The sequence below is a fragment of the Sinocyclocheilus grahami genome, unplaced genomic scaffold (assembly GCF_001515645.1).
Source record: "Sinocyclocheilus grahami isolate Dianchi unplaced genomic scaffold, SAMN03320097.WGS_v1.1 scaffold81.1, whole genome shotgun sequence".
NCBI lineage: Eukaryota > Metazoa > Chordata > Actinopteri > Cypriniformes > Cyprinidae > Sinocyclocheilus > Sinocyclocheilus grahami.
Window position 1 is genome coordinate 815,225 of NW_015505260.1, and position 25,733 is coordinate 840,957.

A 25,733-nucleotide genomic window follows, 5' to 3' on the forward strand; every position below is an offset into this window, starting at 1 on the left:
GAACATGCCCATGTCATATTTCACCCCCCCCCCCCCCCCCCCAAAATAATGTAAAAAATAAATAAAAAATACTAATAATGAAAAAAGCAGCACATTTAAAGACCATTGTTTTGTTTTTTTGTAGTGACTTGATTTTCATGACAATCCTTTTTTAACTTCCAACACCGTAATGCAAGAAAAAAAAAGTTATAGATGTACTGCAAAACATAACAAACAATAAGCATTTTTAGTACTGCAATGCAAAATAGAATCACAATTTAACTCAATTATAATTAATTGACATATTTGCTAAGCATTTATAAAGTTGTATTTGTTGAACTGAATTGCATTTGCACTGATATTTGAGTAGCATTATATATATATATATATATATGTATATATATATATATATAAATAATCATAAAAAAATTATAATTAAAAAAAACTATTCAGATTCATGCTTTTTTTTCCATTATTGTAATGACAATTTTGGGAATATGTGCTTAACAGTCATGAAAAATTTTCACAATTACAAAAAAATAATTGGTTTTAATATTATGCAATAATTTCAAATAGTCTTCCTGCTGAGGTAAAATATCACTTGGAAATTCCCCCTTATACAGCTGGAGCTTGTGGTTTCCTACATATTTCACCTTATAAGGCAAACACAATTAATATGATGAGATGTTAACATTCCAAAGCCAAGGTAACTACTACACTATTTGTTAACATCAATTTCACTAAAATAGTAAGTTCACAGCACAAGCTCAGGCTGTAAGGGTGATGTCCCAGCATGGGAATTGTATCAGGCTCCAGGGGCTTCATGGAGTCCATCCGAATAGGAGTTGTAAATCACAAAAAGCCACATTTCTTTCCACTGATAACAGCAGCAAGGTTACAGAGATTCACAAGTCCTTTTTTTGTGTACGGCCTATTGAGACCGTACTGACTGAAATAATATTCCTGACATTTAAACCACTTCCTGTGGCATTGATTGTGAATCAACCAGAAGATGGCTGTACATTTAGTAAACCACCCATCTGTAAGGCCGTGTTAAACTCGCAATTATTGATAAATGGCTGTTAGCATCAGCCCAACATGGTGCCACCTTAAAACACTCTGAAAACAAGGAAGCTGCATACTGTGTTAATCTGAATCTGATTCAGGGGCCGTGTGTGTGTGTGTGTGTGTGTGTGTGTTAAGCTGCACCTGTGATAAGTTCTGATACCCATATCAGGTTTACAGTGGCGGCTTTAGCAAATGTTTGAGCACCGGCGAGCGAGTCGAGTCCATTGGTCCACACCTGTCCATTGCATAGGTTATGCTGGGTTGAGGTAGATTTCTTCAGTTACCTGTAACCAGTCGGGGGTAAAATCCAGGAATAAGAAAAGCAGCAAAGCGTGTTGCTTATTTCCATGCCAACACCACATACCTTGTTGTGATCATAGCTGGTAGAGCGCAGTAGCTTCCCTGTATCCGTCTAGTAATAGTCTATTTCCATGTCAAACCCCCCTTCCCCCACCCTCCTGTGCCCGGACGTGTGCTATCTGGGGCGATTGCTGGGGATCTGCGAGGTTGTGTAGGACGCCTGCATACCCAGAGTCCTCCAAGACGCCCCAGCCCCACCTGAACCTGCACTGCCGGGAGGGTGCGGAGGAGGCAGATGCGGGGGATAGTGCACAGTGAAGGGCCGGGAGGAAGCGGAGGTGGTGGCGGAAGCAGATGTGGTGGCCAGAGACGGGGAGGAGGTGGAAGCGGGGAGGAACGACTGCGGCCTTGAGGACTGGTGGCACTCGGGACATGGGGAGGAAGGTTGGGACGGGACAGCGGAGGACGCGTTCAGTAGGGGAGGAGGCGGAGGGAAGGCGAGGGCGGGTGGGGAGGGCGCGTGTAGGACTGTCTGTGTGCGGCTGTGCTGCGAGGGGCCGGAGGCCAAAAACAAGGCCCCCGGTTTGGGGTTCGTGTCCAGATGCCTCTGCTGGGAACTGAGGGCCCCAGGGCCTGGGAGATTGGCCCCAGACTGCTGTGAGGAGACTGAAGGCACCATGTGGTGAAAAATCCCTGCAGACATACAGCACAGAGAGGGAGCAAAAAACAGAGACACAGAAAATGGGGGCTCAGCCAGCAGCAAGCCAGTCCAACAAACAAGCACAGATAAAGCGACGAGGCACTGCACTGATGGACCAGAACCACCTCACACCAAACCTGCGAGCTGCACACCTCTTCTATAGCAGGGGTTCTCAAACCTGTCCTGGAGGACCCCTAGCCCCGCACATTTTGTATGTCTTCCTTATCTGACACACTCAATTCATGTCTTGTAGTCTACTAACGAGCTGATGAGTTGAATCAGGTGTGTTAGATAAGGAAGACATACAAAATGTGCAGGGCAGGGGGTCCTCCAGGACAGGTTCTAGAACACCTGTTCTATATGGTACATAAAGGCTAATTAATCATTTGCACTTAATGCTTGGGTTTTTCAAGTGTATGCATACATTTATAGCTGTCATGGAGATTACAGCTACAAATAATATAGTTTAATTTCTACACTTATCTATCCATCTATATACCCAACTATCTATATCTGTCTCTCCATACATAACCAACTATCCATCCATATCATCTATCCATTTCTCTATTCATATCCACCAGTCTATAACTATAATCTATTTATATCCATCCATATCTACATATCTATATCTTTATATAAATCTCTCTACCCATGTCTCTTTCCATCTGTGCATCTACCTATATCTATATCAATCTATTTATATCTATTTATCCATCCATTCATCTATATCCATCTACACCAAACCTATCTATCAATCCATATCTAACATAACCAACTATCCATCCATATCATCTATCCATTTCTCTATTCATATCCACCAGTCTATAACTATAATCCATTTATATCCATCCATATCTACATATCTATATCTTTATATAAATCTCTCTACCCATGTCTCTTTCCATCTATGTGCATCTACCTATATCTATATCAATCTATTCATATCTATTTATCCATCCATTCATCTATATCCATCTACACCAAACCTATCTATCAATCCATATCTCTATTCATCATCTCTCTGTCCATCTATTTATATTGATCTATATCCAATGACTTGAATCTATCTCCGACTATCTCCATCCATCCATTTTTCCATCTAAATCCATATCTATCTATCAATGTCTATCCATCCATCTCCCCTCTCTCTAGCCATATTTCTATATTCATCTATATCCAACTCCGTATATATATATAGTCATGGCCAAAAATATTGGCACCCTTGGTAAATATGATCAAAGAAGGCTGTGAAAATGAATTAATTCACAAAAAAAAACCTTTCATTGGATAATAAGAATTTAAAATGGGGGGGAAATATCATAATGAAATAAATGTTTTTCTCAAATACACGTTGGACAATTATTGGCACCCCTAGAAATTCTTATGAGTGAAATATCTCTGAAGTATATTCTCATTCATATTCACAATTTTGAGCACTCCAGGGTGATTATGAACATGAAATTATCCAGCCATGGCTTCCTGTTTCACAGAAATATAAATGGGAGGGAAAACAAAGCCCAAATTCCCTTAATCATCCATCACAATGAGAAAAACCAAAGAATATATTTCTGATGTGTAGCAAAAGATAATAGAGCTTCACAAATTAGTGAAGAGGATTTAAGAAAAGAGCTAGAGCAGTGAAAATTCCCATTTCCACCATCAGGGCAATAATTAAGAATTTCCAATCAACAGAAAATGTTTTAAATCTGCCTGGAAGAGGACGTGTGTCTATATCGTCCTAATGCACGGTGAGAAGGAGAGGTTGAGTGGCTAAAGACTCTCCAATGACCACAGCTGGAGAATTGCAGTAAATAGTCGAGTCTCAGCGTCAGAAAACCTTTAAAAATAATAATAATTCAAACAGCACCTACACCACATGTTGTTTGGGAGGGTTTCAAGCTATGGCCATTCAAGTTCCCTGACCTGAACCCTATAGAAAATGAGTGCGGTAAACTGAAGAGAAGTAGTACCAACATGGAGCTGGGAATCTAAAGGGTCTGGAGTGATTCTGGATGAAGGAATGGTCTCTGATCTCGTCAGGTGACCTCATCAGGCACTATAGGAGAAAATTTAGAGCTGTTAAACTGGCAAATGGAGGTTTCAAAAAGTATTGAATAAAAGGGTGCCGTTAATTGTGGCCAATGTGTATTAGAGAAAAACATTTATTTCATAATGATATTTCCCCCCATTTTAAATTCTTATTATCCAATGAAAGGTTCGATTTTTGTGAATTTTTAAAATAAAATATCAAAAGGATTAACAATGCAAATTAATTTTCACAGCTTCTTTGATCATATTGATCATATTTACCAAGGGTGCCGATATTTTTGCCCATGACTGTATATATTTCCAACTATATATATATATATATATATATATCTCTATATATCCACCTATCCATCATGTCTCTCTCTAGCCATCCATCCATCTATATCCATCTTTATCCGTCCATCTATATCCAACTACCTATATCTATATCGAACTACATCTATCCATCCATCTCCTTATCTAGCCATCCATTTATATCCATCTTTATCAGTTTATCTATATTCATATCCAACCATCTCTATCTACATATCTATATATCTGCATGTATCTTTATAAACGTCTCTATCTAGATTTATATATATATAGATACATCTCTCTCTCTCTCTCTCTTTATCCATCTCTCTATCTATCTATAGAGAAGTGACATTATTCAAGTAGGCTAACTAATTTCATCTTTGTGGACTGCGAGGTGTTGGTACATAGTGAAATGCCTCAACACCCAAAAACAAGACCTGCAATTAAGACAAACACCCAGAGAAAATGTGAAGGCTTGAAATACAGCCATAAAAGTAGAGCAGTCTCTCGCCAATCTCATAAACTACAGAGAGCTTAACAGCTCTAACATATTTTCACATGCCTTTAAATCAGTTTACACCATCAAGGCCAGTGAAAATTATTTAAATGGCCTGAGCTTTTTAAGTTTTGTATTAAAATAGTAAATGTTTTATTGGGTGAATCCCACAAAACATGTCAAGAACATGCCCGGGTTATATTTCACCACAAAATCAAAAGAAAAAAAAAGTCAGCAAAATAAATAAATTAATTAAAGTGGAAATTTTTTTAATGATATATATATATTTATACACACACACACACACACACTTTCTTTTCCTTTCGATTCTGAGGTGAAACATATGTTGGACATGTATTTGTGAAATTCGCCTTATTACAACCTGTTGTCATTTCCTCTAGGTGTGTAGCTGTAGCACAGTCAGCACAGCAAGCAGTGTGGGAGAGCCAGGCAAGTTGGCAGCGCTGGGCCTTAACTTACCTTTTCTCTACACCCGAGCGACTGTTCTGACCATAAGCTCAGTATTCACAGGAAAACAGAAAAACAAGACAGAAAATATTCAACTCACCTCCTGCAGCGCCCCCTGCCAGCCCGGCACTGGAGAAACTGCTGAGCGCCGACTGTCCGTTGACCAACCGAGGGGCTCCGCTGGTGGTTGGTCCAGGTGTCTGAGCTCCAAATAAGGACTGGAGAACTGAAGCCCCACCCAGGGGGAAGTACTGTCCCATTGAGGAGGCGGATGAAACTGTGGAGGCCCCACCCACTTTCCCACTCAAGATGCCTCCACTGGCCGTAGCGGATATAAAGAGGTTCTGGCTGGCCAGTCCACTTATAGATTTCAGGTCCCACTCCCGCGATTTCTGTTTCTGCAACGGCCGCTCCAACGTGTTGACGACCGAGCGACCACTGCCATCTTGACTGAGGAAGAGGTTTGAGTTCCCGTAAGGCTCACGCTCACGTTCCCCTCTCCTCTGCGATTTCTGGTCCGAGTCGGAGTCCGTACCGCATCGGGAAGCCCCCACACCAAATGGCGAACCACCCTGGCGGCTATCCGGAGGAGTTGGCTTGGAGTCAGAGATTGGGGAGAAGGTGGATTTCCACTTGCTGGCTCCGGAGGAAGATGATACCTCACTGCTCACGCTACTGGCACCTGATTTACGTCCTTGCATGCCTGTAAAATGCCACGTTCCATGACAAATAGCTATTGGAGTAAGAACGTGAAATGTCCATAAGCCAAAATCCAACGCACTTACCCCTTTCCACATCTCTGATAGGTCCGTCTCGATCTAAGGAAATGGTGGCGATTTTCAGTTCAATTCTGAAAGAGAAAACAGTCAATTCATCAAAACAATCAACCATATTTTCGATGATCTGCAAAGTTTAAACACCAATGAACTGGATTTGAAAGAAAAGAGCTACTACCGGCTTGAACTAGAGGTGTCCGGGGCATAATTGGTGCCCTCTTCATCTGAACTAGGTGTGGAGGAATAGCGACCTGTGTTGTTGAGCTCCAGGGGACGCTCTCTTTTAAGCACGGGAGGCTGATCTAGATCTGTCCCGCACGGGCTTCGTCCTGACTGCTCCGGGGAAGAGATGGCGGAGATCTCCAAAGGCTGGTTTATGTTGTTCACCTGGTTAATGAACAAACATTTTGGGTCTGATTTCAGGTCAATCGTAAGTTTGAGCAATACTAACAGCCGCCATTTTTAGTCTGCTCACCATTGAATTAATATTGAGCGGTGATCCAGAAGAATGGCTTGAGCAGCCAAGTCCCGGAAATGCCCTTCTTTTGGGGGATCCACTAATGGGAACGGCCCCAGATGAGCTGCGCTTCCGCCGCCCTCGTTTCCGCCCCTCTTGGCTGTGGGAGCTCGGAGAGTGATGATGATGATGGTGGTGGTGGTGGTGATGGTGCTTACTGTGATTATGGTGACCCTGCTTTAACGACCCGTGGTGGAGCCTTGAGTCTCCCGTGGAGGACGAAGATGAGGAAGAAGAAGAGGATGAAGAGAAAAAGATACGCCGACGAGCCTCGCTGTCCAAGGGCTCAGTGTCGGATTCGGGGCCCTGGCGATCATGGCCGTCCTCGGGGGGAAGCCTTGGTGGGCCATCGGCGTACTGCAGCACGCCTCCAGTGCCCAGCGCAGGACTGAGGCCAGAGCCGCGAGGCTGGAGGCCCATGATGGGAGTGCTGTAAGGGGGAGGGGATGCAGCGTCACAGTCTTGGTCCTCGGTCAGCATGGCGGAGTGAGAGCCATTCACCAAACCTGAGCTGGAGGAGTACCCTAAGAGGAAGCAGATTTTGGATTTAGTATAGTACTCGTGTAAACAACACGGATGGATGATTTTAGATTAGAGGTTCTCAACTCTTTCTGGCTCAAAGGCCCCCCAATGTCTACAACAATATGCAAAAGTTTTTTAACGTATGGACACTGGCTGGTTCTGTGAATTAAATTTCAGAATTCCAGATGTTTTAAGAGTGGATGGTTCTTTTTTTTTAACCAATGAATTTACAAGCCTTTTCCTTTTGCTCACAATTTTTACCTGATAAAAAACTGACACTTTTCAGGATTTTTGAAAAGGCTTGATTAAATTGTGGTCACTTTTAAACAGAATTATTTATTTCTAAAAAGGAACAATAATAATTTTATTAACATGCATTTAGAAAATAAATAGCTTCATCTATGACAAACAAAGCAGGCCAAAGTAGGACTGTACCCGAGGTAGGCGTGAGAGGTGGTTTGCCGTTGCTCTGTCCTGCTGGATTCGAAACTGGACTAGGAGTGCTCCTCTGCCAAAAGAAAACCACAACTTGAATAATTGCAGAAAACACCCACAAGACTGTATACCATGACTGCTGCTTACACAGATTCATACCAGTCTTTCTGCACGGTTTGGCAGCACCACGCTGGCCAGTGGGATGCTGACAGGAAGTTTGCTTGGATGCACAGTGCTGAGGGGGATGCTGATTGGTAGACTAGTTATAGTGTCGCCGGGGGCAGTCAGGCTCTTTTCCTTATCTGTGCTCTTGGGTGTGGTGGTTGCTAGAATATCAGTTGAACTGGGTGAGGAGTAAGACTGTTTTAATCCCAGAGTTGGAGATGAAACAGCCCCAGTGTCTCCCCTGAAAAGAGCCGTGAGTGATCAGTGACCAATCAACAAGCATTTAGTCAACTAAATGTGTTAATATTACTCACCGGTGGATGTTGCCAAGGGCTCTAAACTGATTGGCAGCCGAATCTTGGTTGAGGTGCCTGCGGAGGGCGATCTTGGCAGGAGAAAAACGGGTGTAGTCAGGCAGGGGTTGCCCTAGCTGCCTGGTTCTTGAGTCTGGGGTGGGCGGCACAATTTCGTGGTCAGGGGATATGGGCAGGTAGCGGGTGAGGAGCTCGTTTTTTCCCATTCCGCTGCCACTGCCTCTCTCGTAACCCATCGAGGCTGTACCATTGATGGATAGCTCAGGGCTGAGGCCATTGAGCCCCACAGAAGCTTGTGGGTTGAGTTTGGGTGTGTCAGAATCCAGTGTGGGCCGGGGCTCTGGGCCAGGGAGGGCCTTTTGGTAGGGGGACTCCTCACACGGATTGTAAGACTTCAGCTGCAGGAGCTCTTGCTGCCTCTGGCTCTTCTCTAGTTCAACGATACTGATCTGCAAAGAAACACCAGGGGGAGCCATTGATGTAAACATAGACCGAGCCAACCCACACTGCTCAAGGTAAAAATATCCCTGTAGGAGCTGGTTCAGTTTTCTGTAATCAAGCTTTTGTCAGAACATTTACAAACAAGACAATGACAAGAAAAATAAAAGATAAAGAAAGGGGGGAAAACTACTTAAAATAATCTATAACACAACTTTTTTTTTAAAAACCTGATAAACCTGAAAATAATTCAAATAAAATAATTACATACATTTTTTTTATTATTAATTTATGAATACTACTATCATTAATAATTACATTGTATATAAAAATACACATTTTGCTGGGATGCAGGCTGTACATGATAAATATTATAAAAAATAAATATATAATTATTAACAATTATTATCTATAAATAACATTTATAATATATCAACAGATCTGAGTTTTTTTTTAAGTGCAATTGAAATAACTGAAATCTACTCAATCTAAGAAATAAAAATGATTAACTGTGATGATTAAGTAATATGTTTATAATAAAGTATAAATAGATCTGGATTAAAAAACAACTTAGTCAAGGTTATTTGCTAATATGGACACATGTACAGATTTTGTTAAAGCTTTAACCAATCCGACATATAATTGGTTATAAAATGATAAGTACACATGCAAGATAATTTCCAACTATGACAGCGTTACAACAACAAAATCTGTGTGGCTGTCATCCTAGTGCATCTTGGTAGGGTTTACCTTCTGTTATTAGTAGTGGAGAAACAGGAAATTATTAAAGGCCAGGATTAGCATGCCACAGAATCAGATATAAAACAAGTCTGCAATGCCATATTAGCTCTGAGATGACTGAGAAAAATGTGCGTGCAGGTACCTGGAGCTCCAGACAGTGGCGCTGTTTCTCTGAGATTTGTCTTCGCAGAGCCGCTTTCTCTTTCAAAAGAGTCTCCAAACACAGAGATCCCCAGTCCAGCTTGAGCTCCTCACACCGAGCCTTCAGCTGACAAACACACAAACATATGTGCAATGGGCGTTCAGTTCCACTTCTGCCAAACAAACCTTTCCTTTCTGAATCATAAGTGTCCTTCTGCTCTGTTGAGGCATGCTATGATGGTTTATTGTGGAACACTTACCAGCACCAGGCTCTGATCTCGGAGCTCCGCCATGTCCCTCTCCAGCTGTTTGGTCTGCTCCCTCAGCTGTATGTTGTGGGCTGTGATCTCCTTCTGAGCTTGTACTAGGTCCTCCACAGTCACCGCCTTCAAGCCCAGCTGTAAGAGAGGCAGCAGAGGGTTTACATTCAGCACGATGCCTACATATCACTGATCTGAAAGTGTTGTCTAGGTAGCTCACTAGGTTGTGAAACAAGTCTTACCTCCTCCAGTTTGGACTGGAAAAGGTCTCTGATCCTCTCCTTATGAGCATGACAAGCGTTGAGTAGCTGCTGTGCTTGACCAGACAGTTCTGTGTGTCTCAGCTGTCACAAAAAACAGGGGGAGAGAAAAGTTAAGCAATGTTATGACAAAACCAATAAAATGTCGTTAATTACTTAAGTTACAATATATTTTACATTTATATTTATAGAATGAAAATTCACAAATAAAAAGTTTAGTTTTTCTTTTTATTAGTAATATATTAAATATTATATATGATAAAGTAAAATATATGTTTAAAATGTATAAATAATTATATATTTAAATATATACAAATATTTTGTTTTCTCAATGTATTATTAATTCTACTATTAGCAGTATTATTATTAAACAAGTATTTTAAAACAATTAAATAAAAATGTAATAAAATTAAAAATATTTTTTAAACTAAATACACAATTTTTTACAATAACTTATAAATCATATTTAAATATCTAAAATATTTTTATTATTATTTCTACTATTATTATTATTAAACATGCATATATAATCAATAAATATTATAACAATATTAGCAAATGAGTAAAACAAAATTGTGTATAATTTGATTTTATTCATTTTTATTAATAATAATAATTAATTCAGTTATAATATATATATATATATATACACACACACACACACACACACATATATACACACATACATACATATATACACACACACACTACTTGTTTTATATTATATATTACTTGCTTAATTCATTTATAATACTTGTTTTAGTTTACTGTTATAAATAATGTTTATCATTATTAATAATATACACACACTAGGAGACAAGATTCACCTTTTCCTGCTCAAGGGCTTGCTGCAGGCTGGTACGGTACTGTGGTGTCTTCATGTAGGCCATGAACTGCAGGTACTGGACTTTCACGTTATCTAGAGCACAAGCAAGGAGGTTTACGTTAACTGGGTGACTGACTATGAAACTAGAGCAGATACATTAGCATGTCTGTGGGACTGAAATGGATCTCCTCATGCTAAATATGGAAGGAGAGCAGGCGTAAGTGAGGCTGAGTGAACTTACCGAGAAGAGCCTGCAGCCCTGGTGGAGTGCTGCCCATGAGAAGCTGGCTTGATGTATAATGCTGCACTTTGGGAGGTAGCTGATAGAACGGACTCTGTGGTGACCTGTATGCATCTGTGGATTGATCCAAACCACAAAAGTCAATGTCAAAGGTACCGATGCTGTTAAATAGCCAGCAAAGACGTGATGGTTTTAAGTAGTGCTGGGCAATGATACATTTTTTTAAACCGCAATTAACCGCATGATTTTTCTGCGATTAATCGCATTACGCGCAAAATTCAATAATGAATTGTAAATCTCAACTTTAACATTAATGTAATCAAATTAAAATCTCCTTTTCATACAACTCGTGTATTCTTCTTGTGATGGGGCGTTTTGAGGGAGGCTCATTTGTTGTGATCATAAGAACGTTCGCCTATTTTTGACGGACCCCGCATCCAAGCCGCACAGTAGAAACAAAATAAAAGTCCAAAAATCCTGTCAATGTCAAAATAAACAGCGAGGACTCCCGATCATATTTCACATCACTATATCCTTGCCAGGAGGCCAAAAATGGTATGTGAAATGTAGATACAAGATAATTGAGGATGTGTTTTAGACGACTATACGGAGCTACAAATCTTTTATCCTTGTCGTTCATAACTGGACTTTTAAATTGTATCAACTTTGTAGTCTGCAGCACAACAAAATAGGACATAGCAATAAATACAACTATAAACAGAATTAAACTGGACAAAACTAGGGATGCATCGATCCGATACTCAGGATCGGTATCGGCTCCGATAATGGCATTTTCTGCCGGATCGAGTATCGGTCACACGAACCGATCCAAATCCGATATTGTGCTTATACTATTCTGTGTTATTGTTAAGCCCCACGAAAGCACAAACACATTATAAAGCACCATAAAGTCAAAGTTCAAGTGTTCTGAAGCTGCTCCATAGTTCAGTGTGAGGTACAGATGAATATTCAAGTTGACGTAAACTCTTCTCCCCGCTGAGGCTGTCTGTCATCCTCCTTTCAGCATTCAAACGGCGTGTCGCATTTAGTTACGACAGTCAAGACGATGAAACTCTCTCCAAGAGCGCACAATAACTGAGATTTAAAACTGTCAAAAGAAAAGGCTCAATATACTATCGCACAGATTTAATAAACTACGCATCAATATCTCTTTCCTTTCCAACATGGAGTCACTGCGCGCTGTGACTCTGTGTTGCTTCAAGCGCATCATTCTGCACACGGGATGCGCATAAGTGCTTTGTGCCGCTCTGTATTGGAGCTTTTCGTATTATATAATACTTCTGTGCAATGAAAGATTATTTATAGCATTTCTTGTTCTGTCCTATAAGGCTATTAATAATCTAATGTATAGCACAGTAATGGAGGCAGCAACATATGATAGATAGGACTCCTCTATCTATCATATGTTGCGGTCTTCATTACTGTGCTATACATTTAAAAGAAATGTCTTTTAATTTTATAGTATATATATAAATACATTGACTTGTTTTCAGTAATGTATTTTGCAACAATACGGAGAGCAATGTGTAACATTTTACCAGATTTAGTCCTACACTTATTCACTTTTATTTGTTCCCCACTAAATAATGTTATTTCACTAAATGTTTAGATTTTATAAAATTGTGCTTTTTCATGATTTTTCTAGAATAAATTTGCTGCTAAATTATCCACTAAACTAGTTTAATAGTATTTTTGTCATAGATTATTATATATTTTTTTTATTTGTTATTTTTTATTAAAATTACGTCTATATTTAGTAGACTGTGTTTAACACACAATGAGTGACGATCAGGTCAACACAGAAGTATAGGAATTCTACACTGATTAAAAAAATAAAAAAATAAAAAAATAAAAAAAAAACTGCGCTGCTATCGGATCGGATCGGAATTGGCCGATACTCAGAATTCTCTGAATCGGATCGGAAAAAATGGAATCGTAGAATCCCTAGACAAAACACAAACATTTAGCCAACTTAGCCATGATAGAACACGAATAATCAAGACAAACAACGTCAGACAGGAAAATCACATGGTCTCGTGAATCCTGTCGCTTTGCTTCCGAAATGCTCCTGGTGTGAGTTGGCAACGCGTGGAGGACGGAACAAAACCTCGCCGGAGCTGTAACACGCCAGACGCGTGCAGTATAAATAAGGGGTTGCACCATGTCCACACCGGATGTGACAGTTGTCGCCCGCAACAGCTAAAGTCTGTCTACACTGGATTTTGTGTCAGCACATCATAAATAGAAAGACGCAGCAGTTTACTGTCGGGGATTTGTCGTGTCGCGTCGCGCCGCATCCAGTGTAGACAGCATCACTGATTATAATGAGTTCTATAGTAGGCTATTTTGTTGCGTCGCGCCACTCGCTTCCGGTGTACGCGGTGTTAGAACCCACCCCAAATGCTATCATTGGTTGAGACGCATGATGATGCCCATCCCAAACCAGTACTGATCAACATCCCACCCCTCCTGTGAACCATGCTTTGTCTGTATGTGTATTCAGAGCCAGTGTGCAATGGACTTTCAAAATAATAATAAAAACTGCGTTAACGCGTGACAAAATAATTGTCGATGTTAATTAATGCGTTAACGCAATAACTTGTCCAGCCCTAGTTTTAAATAATTGTCTCACCCTGATGGGGGGTCGCTGAGAGGGTCTTAGCGTGCAACAGATCAAGGGCGCTCTGGCTCTTCTTGTTCTTGCGCTCGGCTGCAGTGGCAGCAGCAGCCTTCTTAGGCCGCCCACGCTTCCTGTTACCTAGCTTGCGGCCCCTGGGCAGCAGTTTGGCCCGGCGGGGTTTCGGTGGCGGTTTCACTGGCACGAGCGAGTTTGAGCGCTTCTCCTCACCACCAAAATCATGCCGTGTCTGCTGCACAAGGATAATGAGATATTTCATTAATATGATAAAAAAATTAAATAAACTGAATGTTAAATAATTTAATGTCAATTTAAAATAAATGTAAAATGTATAAACTTATAATACATAAATGAATAAACATAATATGAGTGATTCCATATATGATTAATAATTTAAAACAAATAAATGTATTCATATGTAAATTTTAAACAAATTTATAAATAAATGTAAAATGAATAAAAATGAAAAAAATAAATAATTTAAAATGAAATAAATTGACATACACACGTGTGTGTGTATATATGTATGTATATTATATATACACACACACATACACAGAGAGAGAGAGAGAGAGAGACACAGAAAATAAACTTTAAAATAGATCAAATTTGAAAATAAATTCATAAATGTTCAAATAAATAAGTTTGAAATAAATGTATAAAATGCATTAATATATACAATTAAATAATTAACTAATAATAAAAACGAGTGAAAAATACAATTAATTAATTAAATGAGCGATTCCTGTAGGTCTACCTTGTGCTTGGTCGGGGTGGTGGTGTTGCTCTTATTCTCCTTACTGTCCTTCTGCTGGCGCCTTCTGGCTGCCTCTTGCTCCTCCTGGAAACAAAAACAAGCCGCATGTGTTGCGGGAAGAGATATAACTTTATATTTTGTCCAAAAACCCATAGACAACATGAGGATCAAACAAGTCTTACCCTGAGTTTAGGATTTTTGAGACTAGAAAAATAGTTTTCAAGCTGCAAAAAGAAAAAGTGTTTGGTTAGATAAATATGTAATAAATCTACATACATGTGAAAGTCACTGCTCAAAGAAGTCTCTTTTTGGACGACTGCGTGACATGAGAAAGCCACACTCAATGTCTTTTGCCTAACAGTGAAGGTTAATGCAAATCAGAGACCCATTGTACACAGAGAGGAACGGCAAAACCCATGTGACACAAATGAAAGGGCACTTACTATGGTGCGGTCTATTGTATGCAGATAGTACGACACTGGCTTCCCCGTCCATGACACCGATCCCCTCAGAGGGGACAGCTCAACTACTCTCATTATTGTGCCAATATCTTAAAAAAAAGAAACACAAAGACCATTAAACATTGGAAAGGTGTGGTCATTTTTACCTTTGCTCTGCAAAATTTCGAAACCCAGTCTTTTCAGTACGAATCTGAATAATTGGGAATTTCGTGTAAGGGCGAAACTCCTCTCTACGCAGATTTTGCATAGGGTTCAGGTTTTTCACACAAATGGCCAACAGAAAGCTGCTTGGTTTGACTTTTGAGAGAGCAGTGCTTCATACATTACTACAGTAATGACAATTTTTTCCGCCAAAATTTTCGCGCATTAGTGAAGTTTCACACGAAAAGTCAATAGCTTTGAGATGTATGACCAACTTTTTCACACTATCAGAACGGCTGGATTTAGTCTGTGAAATTTCACAGAGCAATGTTAAATGTGACCGCACCTTAATGCTTACTATTATCATGACATTACCGTGGTACCAAAGTAATATATCTTAGAGTTAAGAAGACTACCATGACAGTTATTGTATGGTTCCATGTTTTTGTAAGAGAAACCTACAAAGTTTTATACTTACCACTCAAGTTTCGGCTGTTTATTCTGAAGTTAAGAGGTGCAAAAGGTTTTGAGGATACAATTTTTCCACCTACAAGAGACGAAATGGAGTCAAAACACTCCATAGTAACATAGAGAGAAAACCTAAGCACATATCATCCCAACATCTGCAGATCAATGCGAATAAAAAAACAAGACTGACTGGGGTCAAAGGTCAAGAATAACATTGACACAGGTGCCTACAAGCTACACTGACACTAATCACAAAACATTAGCAGCTAAGTGCTATTTACTTCATGTTAGGGCTGCACAAAATGGTCAAATGTGATTATTTAGACAAATTTTGTGATTTGAATCGATTAAAAATATTTAACGCAAATAAAATTACATGGAAACACCACGTACCTTCCTTCATGTTGGCGAATCGTTCCTTCAGCTGGTGGTCCACCTCAGGACCAAAGGCAAAGTTATTCACAAAAATAACACTGCAAAAGAGCACATCACACTACAGACTTATACAAGACATATAAGCAACATGCAAACAGTTGAAGAAATTATGATAAAAATAAAAATGTAAATTGGAAAATGCTAACTGGTTATGTGCATCTAAACAGTCTGTATGTGATCATACCTTGTGTTGGCAATTCGTTCCCTCCATTCTTCTGAAAGGAAATCTCCCCTTTCCAGCTGCCACACAAGACCAAACAACATCAGTATGCACAGATTTCATCCCTTCAGTCACAATAATGAGGTTTTCATAAGTGATGACATCTGCTGTGATAAACGAACACACACTTACCGTGTACTCGCCATGTTTTTTGCCATACCACTTCATCCATCTCTTAAACTCCCTGTCCATTGACTGTAAACACATTCAGACATAAATATTAGTGCAAAACGTACACTTTGATGCAGACACGAGAAGTTGGCGTATATAAAGAGCATTTAATGTTGGCTTCCTGTTGGTACCTCTGCATAGGTTGCTGGAGTGTCTGCTTTCTCCACGCCGTAGTAGTGTTTACAGCTGGTGGCTGCAGCGACTTGCAGGACTACCTGACCAACTCCTGTAAATCAAGCAAAGACGACACTGTATGTCATATAAAGATCTTTCAGTCTTAAATTGGTAATTAAGATCTGTTTACATGGCGGTGAATTTTCTGAGTTGTGTTTTCTGATTAGCTCTTGCATTTTATTGGACTTTCACTCTTAAAACTCCCACTCAGAGCCTGTTAAGACGAATAGTCGCAGTTGCATTTTCTGATTCCCAGTTGCGTTTTCCAATGCGCTCTTCTATTTTTATTATCTTAAAGTCAGGGTAGGCAATTTCTGAGAGGTTGGCAATAGCAAGCTAGCTTTGAAAGCATAAGATCCCACCCTCCCTGCAAATCACTCTCCAAAGCCACACCTCCTCCAAAACAATAATAACCCTTCCATTCTCACTCAGTCTGCAATAGCGTAATGGAACGAGCTGATGACGTATCATGTCTGCGCGAACAGGGTGGGCAGAGGTATGCAAATATATATGTTGACAGGCAGGTAAGGACAGCCTATCATAGTCCTTGGACCGAGGAATATGATTAGACGAACATTTTACGGTCCTACGCCTTCCACAGACGATATAAATAAATTTAGACCACTTAACTTGTGATTGCTATCAGGATGTGAAGGGACTTTCAACCAGCATAACAAATGTTTTTGATCCAAATCACCTACCCTGTCTTTAAACTGCAACTCAAGGGCTGTTTATACTTGTGGTACTGAATTCGCCGTTGCATTTTGCAGTTTCCGATTAGCCCTCGCGTTTTATTGGACTTTTAGTCTTAAACTGCATCTCAAGTCCCATTTATACCAATTATGGCACTGAATTCGCTACTGCATTTTCTGACTCGCGGTTGCATTTTTATTGGACTTTCAATGTTAAACTGCTACTTTATACCAATAATAGTATTGAATTTGCTTTTGTGTCTTCCAGTTCGCATTTGCGTTTTCCAAATTGCTGTGGTGTTTTATTGGAAATTCACTCTTAAACTGATAGTGAAGATCTGTTTATATCAACTATAGTCATGAATTTTCGAGTTTTCCGATTAGCTGTGCATTTTTGATGAACTTTCAATCTTATATCACTAATCAAGACTTGTTTAAACCAATTATGGCAGCAAATTTGCAGTGTTTTTTCAATTTACGGTTGAGTTTTCTGATTTGTGAAATTCACTTGCACTTCAGAGCCACCATTGAAAAGGCCTTCAATAACATACTGACCACTGCCCAGATCCACAAAGGTGTCCTCTTCCATCATCTCCATCTCATTAATGATCTGAGCCACCAGGTCGAAAGAGGTCTCTCCGTACACCTCAGGAGAGAACGGCTCGTAGTTGTTGAGTTTCTCTGGGTCGGTGACGGAGTGGTTGTAGACCTGCTGCAGGATGTGACGCAGCAGGCCTTTGGAAGGCCGCTTGTTCAGTTTCATGGGTTGGGTGGTCCCTTTCCACTGCAACACACAAACACAAAATTTTACACGTTGTTTGAGGTAAAAAAAAAATAAAAAAAATCTGTTGTCCACAAGAAAGACTTGACGTACCAGTTGGTGAATGCTGTCAATGGCTCTGTTGTACTTATCACACAGTCTCTGCATACTCTCAAAGCTGCAAGAAAACACAAAAATAAATGATTATCTATGAAATTATTATCATCTCATCATAAACCATGAGGCTTGTGCTCAGATACAAGAAAAGCAAAAAAGCAGCAATATATCCAGGCTAATATATCCTATTTGTACTGCATATAATAAAAACAATGATTCATCACGCTTCCATTAAATATTTATTATATTTTAAATTAAGTAGAAATAAGTTAGAAATATTTAACTTGTAATATTTTGTGAAACTTTTGTAATTTCATCATTTCAACTTTTACAAAATTAGTAAACAAACTACAAATAAATCATTCATGATCATTCTATTAAACAGTATATAATAAAATTATTAAACCGTAATAAATAATAATTTAATTTGTAATATTCTGTGAAGCTTGTTATTTCATAATATCTACTTTCATAAAACTAGTAATCAAACTACAACTAATAAATTGATGCGTGATACTTATTAAATATTCAAATTTTGAAATTAAGAGTGTAATTACAAATATTTAATTCGTAATATTCTGTGAAGCTTGTCATTTCATAATACCGACTTTCACAAAACTAGTATCCAAAAGTACAAATAAATACATGATCAATCATAATACAATTAATCCTATATAATTTAAAAATACATTATTAAACCAGTTATTATTATATTAATACAATAAAATATTTAGTTTAATTTATTCTGTGAAGCTTTTTTCATTTAATATCTTTCACAAAAATAGCATTGCATTACATAATTTTATTAGCATGTACAAATGCCACTTTTAATAACAATAATAATACATAATTAATAAATTTATATTTAAATAAAAACATATATAATTAATAATAATTATTAAAAACAACAATAAATTATTATTATAATTAAGCAATTAAATACATTCTTAATAATAATAATATTAGTAGTAGTAGTATTAATATTATGATTAATTTATTTTTAGGCTTTATTTGTCAATGATACCTAATCAACCCTATCTTATGAGACCATTTTGCGACAATTTCCTCACCTCTTGGTGTCGTAGTCAATAAGAACGTAGTTCTCCATGGCCAGCTTAAGATCTGGGATCTCTTCACACACCCAGCTGGACAAAGAGAAGAGAGAGGTCAAGTTTTAAATTGATAATATACCTATTATGCACATAAAACTCACAGAGCAGTCAAACATAACAGCAAAATCAAACCAAAAGACTTGTCACAGACTTACCGAATGGTTTCGATGATTTCATGTGCAGCATCATGATGTTTATCCTGGGGAGAAGGAAAGTAATGCTGTGTATAAGCAAAGTCCACAATTAATGTTTTACTTACTCGCCAGACCACTCATTCGGGAAGTGACATGTAGTTATCTATCCAGTCGGGCTGCGACGATAAATCGATGCAGAATCGATTCGTGGCTCGATTCGGAGATCTTCCAAAAGCATCGCGATTCTCTCTGGAATCAATTCTGAGCTTAGATTTTAACAGAAGATGGCGCTCTAGTCTAGTTTTAATCCACACACTGAAATGCTCCTGAAGAAGTGCACTGAAGAGTTTGGCTAAGTCTGTAATTTCACCGCGGCTCAGAATGCTTTTATGACACCAGATTAATGTAAACACAGCCCACTGTGAACACCCTTGTAATTCGCTTCAACCTTTTCAAATTTTATGAATGATTATTTTAGTGTGTGTAAGGATTTGGAAACAAGCAGAGTACGGCTGTTTCTAAAGCCTGCAGCGCCATCTACTGTTCAAAACTAAGCTCAGAATCGACTCGATAAAGAATCGCGATGCATTCGGGAAATCTCGATGCGGAATCATTTCTCGATTCGCGATGCATCGATTTATTTTCCCAGCCCTACTATCCAGTGTTAATTGTTAATATTTTAGACATCTGAATTATTTTAGTCAACTAAATATCATAAGATTTTAGTCGACTAAAGGCTCGGTTATACTCCAGTTTGGACACGTACACGGACAGCTGCGGACTACTTATATTTATACTACTGAAAGTGTATGCTGGGGTCCGCTGTTCGACACATGCACATTAGACCGGCTTGAACAGTTAACAAACAAGGGCAATTTCCCTCCACGAGTTATTGCACATCTGGCGGTCTTTGTATTGTTTCATCAACAGTAGGGATGCACCAATATGAAAATTTTGGCCGATACCGATAACAGAAAAAATTAGCATTTATCGGCCGATACCGATATGGTGGCCGATATATCGTGCATTCCTAATCAACGGGAATGTAGAGGTGCGGGTATCGACAGACTTCTTCACACAGCCTTTCTTCAAATTCGACATCCATGCTGTTTTTCCAGCACATGGGCAGTTGGTTCTTTTGTAGCATAGTGACCGAGCGTACTAGTCCACGCAGTCACATAAAATGGGAGGCACGCAGATGTCCGCAAAGACCCTCTGCGTACACCCTCCGATGACGATTTTTATGTCACGCGGACCATTGCGCACTCGTGCACGCAAAGTATAACACTAGCTTCAATCTACAGTAGATTTAGTTGGCTAAAATCTAATGGGTTTAGTTAGCATAACGCATTTATTAAGCATTTCTCTAAAATGTCCAAACTCATACTGTATAGGTTTGATATTAAGGTTTTATCATGTAATATAGACACAGATTTAACTGCTGTGACACACAACATGCCTTTATATTGAAATTAAATAAAACCACTTCTCATAAAGAAACAAGAACATGGTCCTCCTTTCAATGAAATTCTTTATTATAACTTTATCTGCATGAAACAAGTTTCTACGACTACAACAGAAACTTGACCTTTCCAGTTTGTGACGGGTCACGGATCACAACTGTAGCACATTCCTGCACACACAGCAGCCAGTGTGCCTTCAAGCAGGTGAACAAGTTTATCATGCACACATGGCCGGATAAGTACATTATGGCACTATAAGCCATCACTGATCCTGTGCGTTACAGTATACGAATGCACAGTATAATCTACAGTATTTTAGAATAAACATCGGGTGTGCAAAAGAAAATGGGCCCTATTGACAAAACACAAGTAAAAAGAAGTGTGATTCATATGTTACAGAGTTATTTTGGTATAATTTATATACTATTGTAGTATTTATATTTATATTTTTAATCAGTTTGTGTTTCTTTTCCCCGTGTTCATTTTATGTGCTTTTGTTAGTTGTATTATTTTTCTGTATTTTTATTATTAATTACCAGTGTTGGGGAAAGTTACTTTTAAAAGTAATGCATTACAATATTGCGTTACTCCATAAAAAAGTAACTAATTACGTTACTTAGTTACTTTTTATGGAAAGTAATGCGTTACTTTACTAGTTCCTTGAAAAAAGTAATCTGATTACGTAACTCGCGTTACTTGTAATGCGTTACCCCCAACACTGTTAATTACTAATATTTATATACAATTTATTTTAATTTTAGTGTTAGTAATTTTAGTACTTCAACTTAAACAAAAAATACAAATGTTGCAACTAATTGGCATAAGTTTTTTTTTTTAAGTTCAAGTTTTTCATTCTTGAATTATTTTATTTCATTTACCAAAATTGGTATGTTAAACATTAACAAGGATTTATTTTGCATTAAACATTTATTTCAGTTTTAGTAACTTATTTCAGTTAGTAGAAACATTTGTACTTTTCGTCTAATATTTACATTTTATTTTAATGATCAAAACTGCTTTAAACAAACAAGGCTCAGAGGTCAATATGTATAATTATCGAGGCTAATTAACCCTGGATTGTGTCTAATGTGTATGTGACCCCGCCGAACTCTATCCATCCTGCCGCTGGAGCTCTGCTGCTGCCTGACCCAGTGACCCACTTTCCGTCAACAGAGTCCTGAGAAGCCCTCTGCCTGCCTGAGTGTGCCGCTGCTGGGCTCCTCTGCCTTGCTAAGCTCCTCCTAGCTGTTTTCCCGCTCAGCTGCACATACGGCGAATCTCGTGTTCTTCCACCCACCCCTGCAGCACCAAGGCAGCGTCACAGCACTGGGAAATAATGCAGCCATAGTCTGAGGCAAACAAGGGCACTTATTTAAAGCAGGGATGCAGCGTTATTTCAATATTGCGTTAAATGCAAACGCTAAGACAGATGGCGGAGTGTGTACGTGCACAAGCAGACACTTCAGCGCATCGTGAATCACGAGAGAAGGGGGGGCAGCGGCGCGTGTGTACGGGGTGTTCCGGCGCACAGCAACACCACAGCTAAAAATATCCAGAGGAAAGGAGGGGAGGATGACAGAGAGCAAAAAATAAAGAACGACAGCCCTCGGTCACGAGCAGGCTTGTCTCACAAGCACAAAAACGGACTCTTCGCTCACCTCATGCACCCTTGACGTGACTCACGGAGAGAGGTGGAAAGAAATCACGCCTCGTGAACACTCATCCTCACTGCACAACTGTTGGTTTTGGCTAGGGCGGCGAAATGCCACACCTTTGTGTATTAACGGGTTTAACCGGGTCATAGCATTCAAACTGTTAAGTTGGTTTGATTATAATTCCTTAGTCTAAACGAATCATTTTGTAGCCAAGTTTAAGGAAATGACACTTTCATATGGAAGCAATTACAGGCCATCTAAGTTTCCAGATATAGGATGTAAATGTGGCAGGATACGTAGGTTACAAGAGCGTAGGGAAGGAAGAAAACAGTTAAGCTCAGTGTTCGATTAAAAACCCTCTCCTTCCTCCCACCCCAGGTGAGTGGGATGCTTTTGTCTGGAGCACAATGTGAAGCCATGAGGCAAAATGGCACGCTAGTGGACGAGGAGCGGCAACAGCCAATACGACAGCGGGAGAGGAAATATCCCTCGGCTGTGTCTCTGAAAAACACGATTTGAATGAATGGAGGGCATTTGGGCCTTTGTAAAACACTGTCACCTCGAATAAAAGCAAGAAATATTTTAAAGCAGGGAGAGGAAAACACAGCACTTTACTTTCTCACCCATCTCCTTTTTTTCCACGTCTGGGGTGTTTAAAAGGGTTAACTCGCCCAAGAAATAAGCTTTTTGTCATCAATTATTCACTTGCATGATGTTTGCAACTCCTATGACTTTATTTGTTCGGGGAAGCACAAAAGGAGAAGTTTTGTAGAATGTGTACGCTGCTCTTTTCCATACAATGAACGTGAATGAAGACTAGGTTAAGGTATTCACAAGCTCTTGATTCAATTTGGTACAGTTCAGCTATAATGTCCATTCTGATAACATATGAAAGAAATTATCTTTCTCCAAATGCTGTAAATTATATAGGGTAGATTCAAATCATCTTCTTGTGACCTGTTTATTAATAAAACCTGGCTGTATGTTCTTGACTCACTAAAAAGAAATAGCTCATTCGAGTCATTCTTTTCGGGAATCAGACTACAATGGCTGCGCTGTACATTTTTGATTCACTAATAAGAATCGGCTCATAAGAGGCATTTGTTTCAGTAATCAGACTATACTGGTCGTACTGAATATGTTTGAATTAGCAACAAGAAACAGCTCATAAGAATCATTTCTTTCGAGAATCAGGCTACACTGGTCATTCTGTATATTTCTGATTCACTGGCTCATAAGAGGCTCATTTAAAAAGAAAACCTCCATTCACTTGCACTGTACAGAAAAAAAGCAGCGTGAAAATTCTGCCAAATATCTCTTTTTGTGATCTTTAGAAGAAAGCTAGTCATATAAGCTTTGAAGAGCATGATGCAAATGAACTTTTCCTTTAAGGGAAGTCTAAATCACCAGTGCATGTGGATAACCACCGCCCAGACTCCTAATTAACAGAATCCGCCCCTCCCTAAACAAAAATTTGCAAGGCAAGTCTAAAGCTTGCCAAATGCGTGCGCTCTGTAATTCTGTTCACCCAACAGCAGGTCAGAAATATGGCTCTCAGTAGGTGGGGCATCCATCCCTTATCAGCCAAAGTCAACGACGGAAGTCGTCTGAGGCCAAGCGAGACAGTAAAACCACTGAGGCCACGACTACTACTGTAACCTGAATGACATAAATGAAAGAGACTGGAGTTTTCAGTGATGCAGCAGCTCTGAAAACCTATACTTCTGAGAAACCCACATTCTCGGTTTGTGTAAAAAGAACATGAATCGTAGTATATTAAACATTGGGAAGGACAAATGAGACAGCCGTTTCTGTGGAAACCACAGGCTTTGATCAGCACCCCCCTATTTCCGTCTATGACCGAAACAGAGTTGGCAACTCTGGTGGCGTGAGAAATGTGAACTTTCGGATTACGTGAGGACTTACCGAACACATTCTCGTAATAAAATATTAAAATAAAATACCCCGTCTTGTTTTTTTGTTACACTGAAAATGAAGCAATTTCCTCATCTTTTAGACCATAAATACTACTCAAACTGCCTGCTATAACAGGGTAAATAGCAGTGCATATGTGTGTTTTATGGGGGGTCTCGGCCCACTGTCAACCGGTTCAGCAGCTCAGCATCACTGGAGTTAATCACAGCATGGAATCTGTGTGTTGTGATTACTGTACATGTGCAATGACTGTACAATGCTTTCAGAAACAACACAGACAGAAGAACGGTGTCTGACTCAGAGCGGATGATACGACACCAAACAAGCCTTTTTGACAGCATCTTGGGCTCAATAATAGTAGAAACTAGATGAATACATTTTCAAAAGAAAATGTAAGCGGAAAACAGCTAGTCACCAAAATGCTAGGGCATTCTGGGTGGTTGCCAGGGCATTGCTACAGTGTTTAAGAGTCCCCTACCATCAAGTGTCCATGACATTTGCAACTCTAGAATCCGTTTCTCAATCTAATTGCTTTTTTTTTTTTTTACAGTTTTATCTTCTACCGGTTGAAGACCACAAGCCTGATCATAAAAGTCCAAGGTTTTCACATGTACCCAACACGTAACGTAATTTCGCATCAGCATAGTCTGCAATTTTTCAGAAGGTGCTCACAAGTAAGCCAATGGGCGGGGCTTGATGTACACACTATGTATTTCCTGCGATTCAAATGTTAATATTAGCTAAGGTTAGAATACATTTTATATATTTTTTAAACAAAACGGACTATGTCGTTTCAAGTCTATCTAATGTTTAGTGGTCTTCCGAACACTTTTATGAAGATATATACGTTCAGGGTATATTCAACACTTTTAGGATGTATTGACACTCTCGTGTCCCAATTGTAAGCGGCTCTTGGTTCTTAAAACACTAATATTGAAATAAACACACTACAAAAACACAAGATATTCACATATTATGCACTCGTACTAATACACGTTTTTTTCTAACGTTACATGACCCACTTCGCTTTATCGCAAGGGAATCCCGGTGCTGGATTCGGTTTATATTAAAACAATAAGATGGATAGTACTTACATATACAGGTAAGGGCCACGGGTAGCCTGCAGCTTCGGCTCCGACCGGCGACTTCAGTTTTAACTCCAGCTTTTCTCCCATTCTCCCCAACACAGCTAATGGACGCGACACATAAACTAGAGTAAGAGCATTTTCCGTGAAAAAAACCCCCGGGTTTAACGCGACAGGATCTCACGTTGGATATCGCAGGCTGCAGGCTGCGCTGCACGATTTGAGTCCGATCTGCCCCGGTGAATTAGAGAAAATGATCGGTTAAGCCGAGCGGCTGCTCCGTCTCGGCAGTGCCGCCGCCATC

The 25,733-nt window shown here is 39.4% G+C and overlaps 1 protein-coding gene across 4 annotated transcripts; it reads right to left on the bottom strand.

Annotated features, from left to right (window-relative positions):
* Positions 1-456: 456 nt before the first annotated feature.
* On the bottom strand, positions 457-25,733 carry LOC107586394 (histone-lysine N-methyltransferase, H3 lysine-79 specific-like). Of its 4 annotated transcripts, XM_016273731.1 has the most exons (29): positions 25,614-25,733; positions 25,439-25,533; positions 19,313-19,356; positions 19,116-19,190; positions 18,043-18,106; positions 17,724-17,952; positions 16,434-16,528; positions 16,264-16,326; positions 16,096-16,151; positions 15,870-15,949; positions 15,487-15,555; positions 14,850-14,956; positions 14,589-14,630; positions 14,407-14,490; positions 13,644-13,881; positions 10,991-11,104; positions 10,751-10,842; positions 9,906-10,007; positions 9,664-9,801; positions 9,405-9,530; positions 8,084-8,532; positions 7,764-8,010; positions 7,605-7,677; positions 6,606-7,171; positions 6,309-6,517; positions 6,140-6,204; positions 5,455-6,057; positions 1,412-2,040; positions 457-1,331 (listed from the first exon to the last, which is right to left on the bottom strand). In XM_016273731.1, the coding sequence occupies exons 2-28, from the start codon at positions 25,517-25,519 to the stop codon at positions 1,523-1,525; spliced, it is 4,629 nt and encodes a 1,542-aa protein (XP_016129217.1). In that variant the 5' UTR covers positions 25,520-25,533; positions 25,614-25,733; the 3' UTR covers positions 457-1,331; positions 1,412-1,522. The 4 variants fall into 4 exon arrangements, with proteins under 4 accessions (XP_016129217.1, XP_016129218.1, XP_016129219.1 ...); XM_016273732.1 differs by having other exon boundaries at positions 13,644-13,878; positions 25,439-25,733; XM_016273733.1 differs by lacking the exon at positions 1,412-2,040 and having other exon boundaries at positions 25,439-25,733.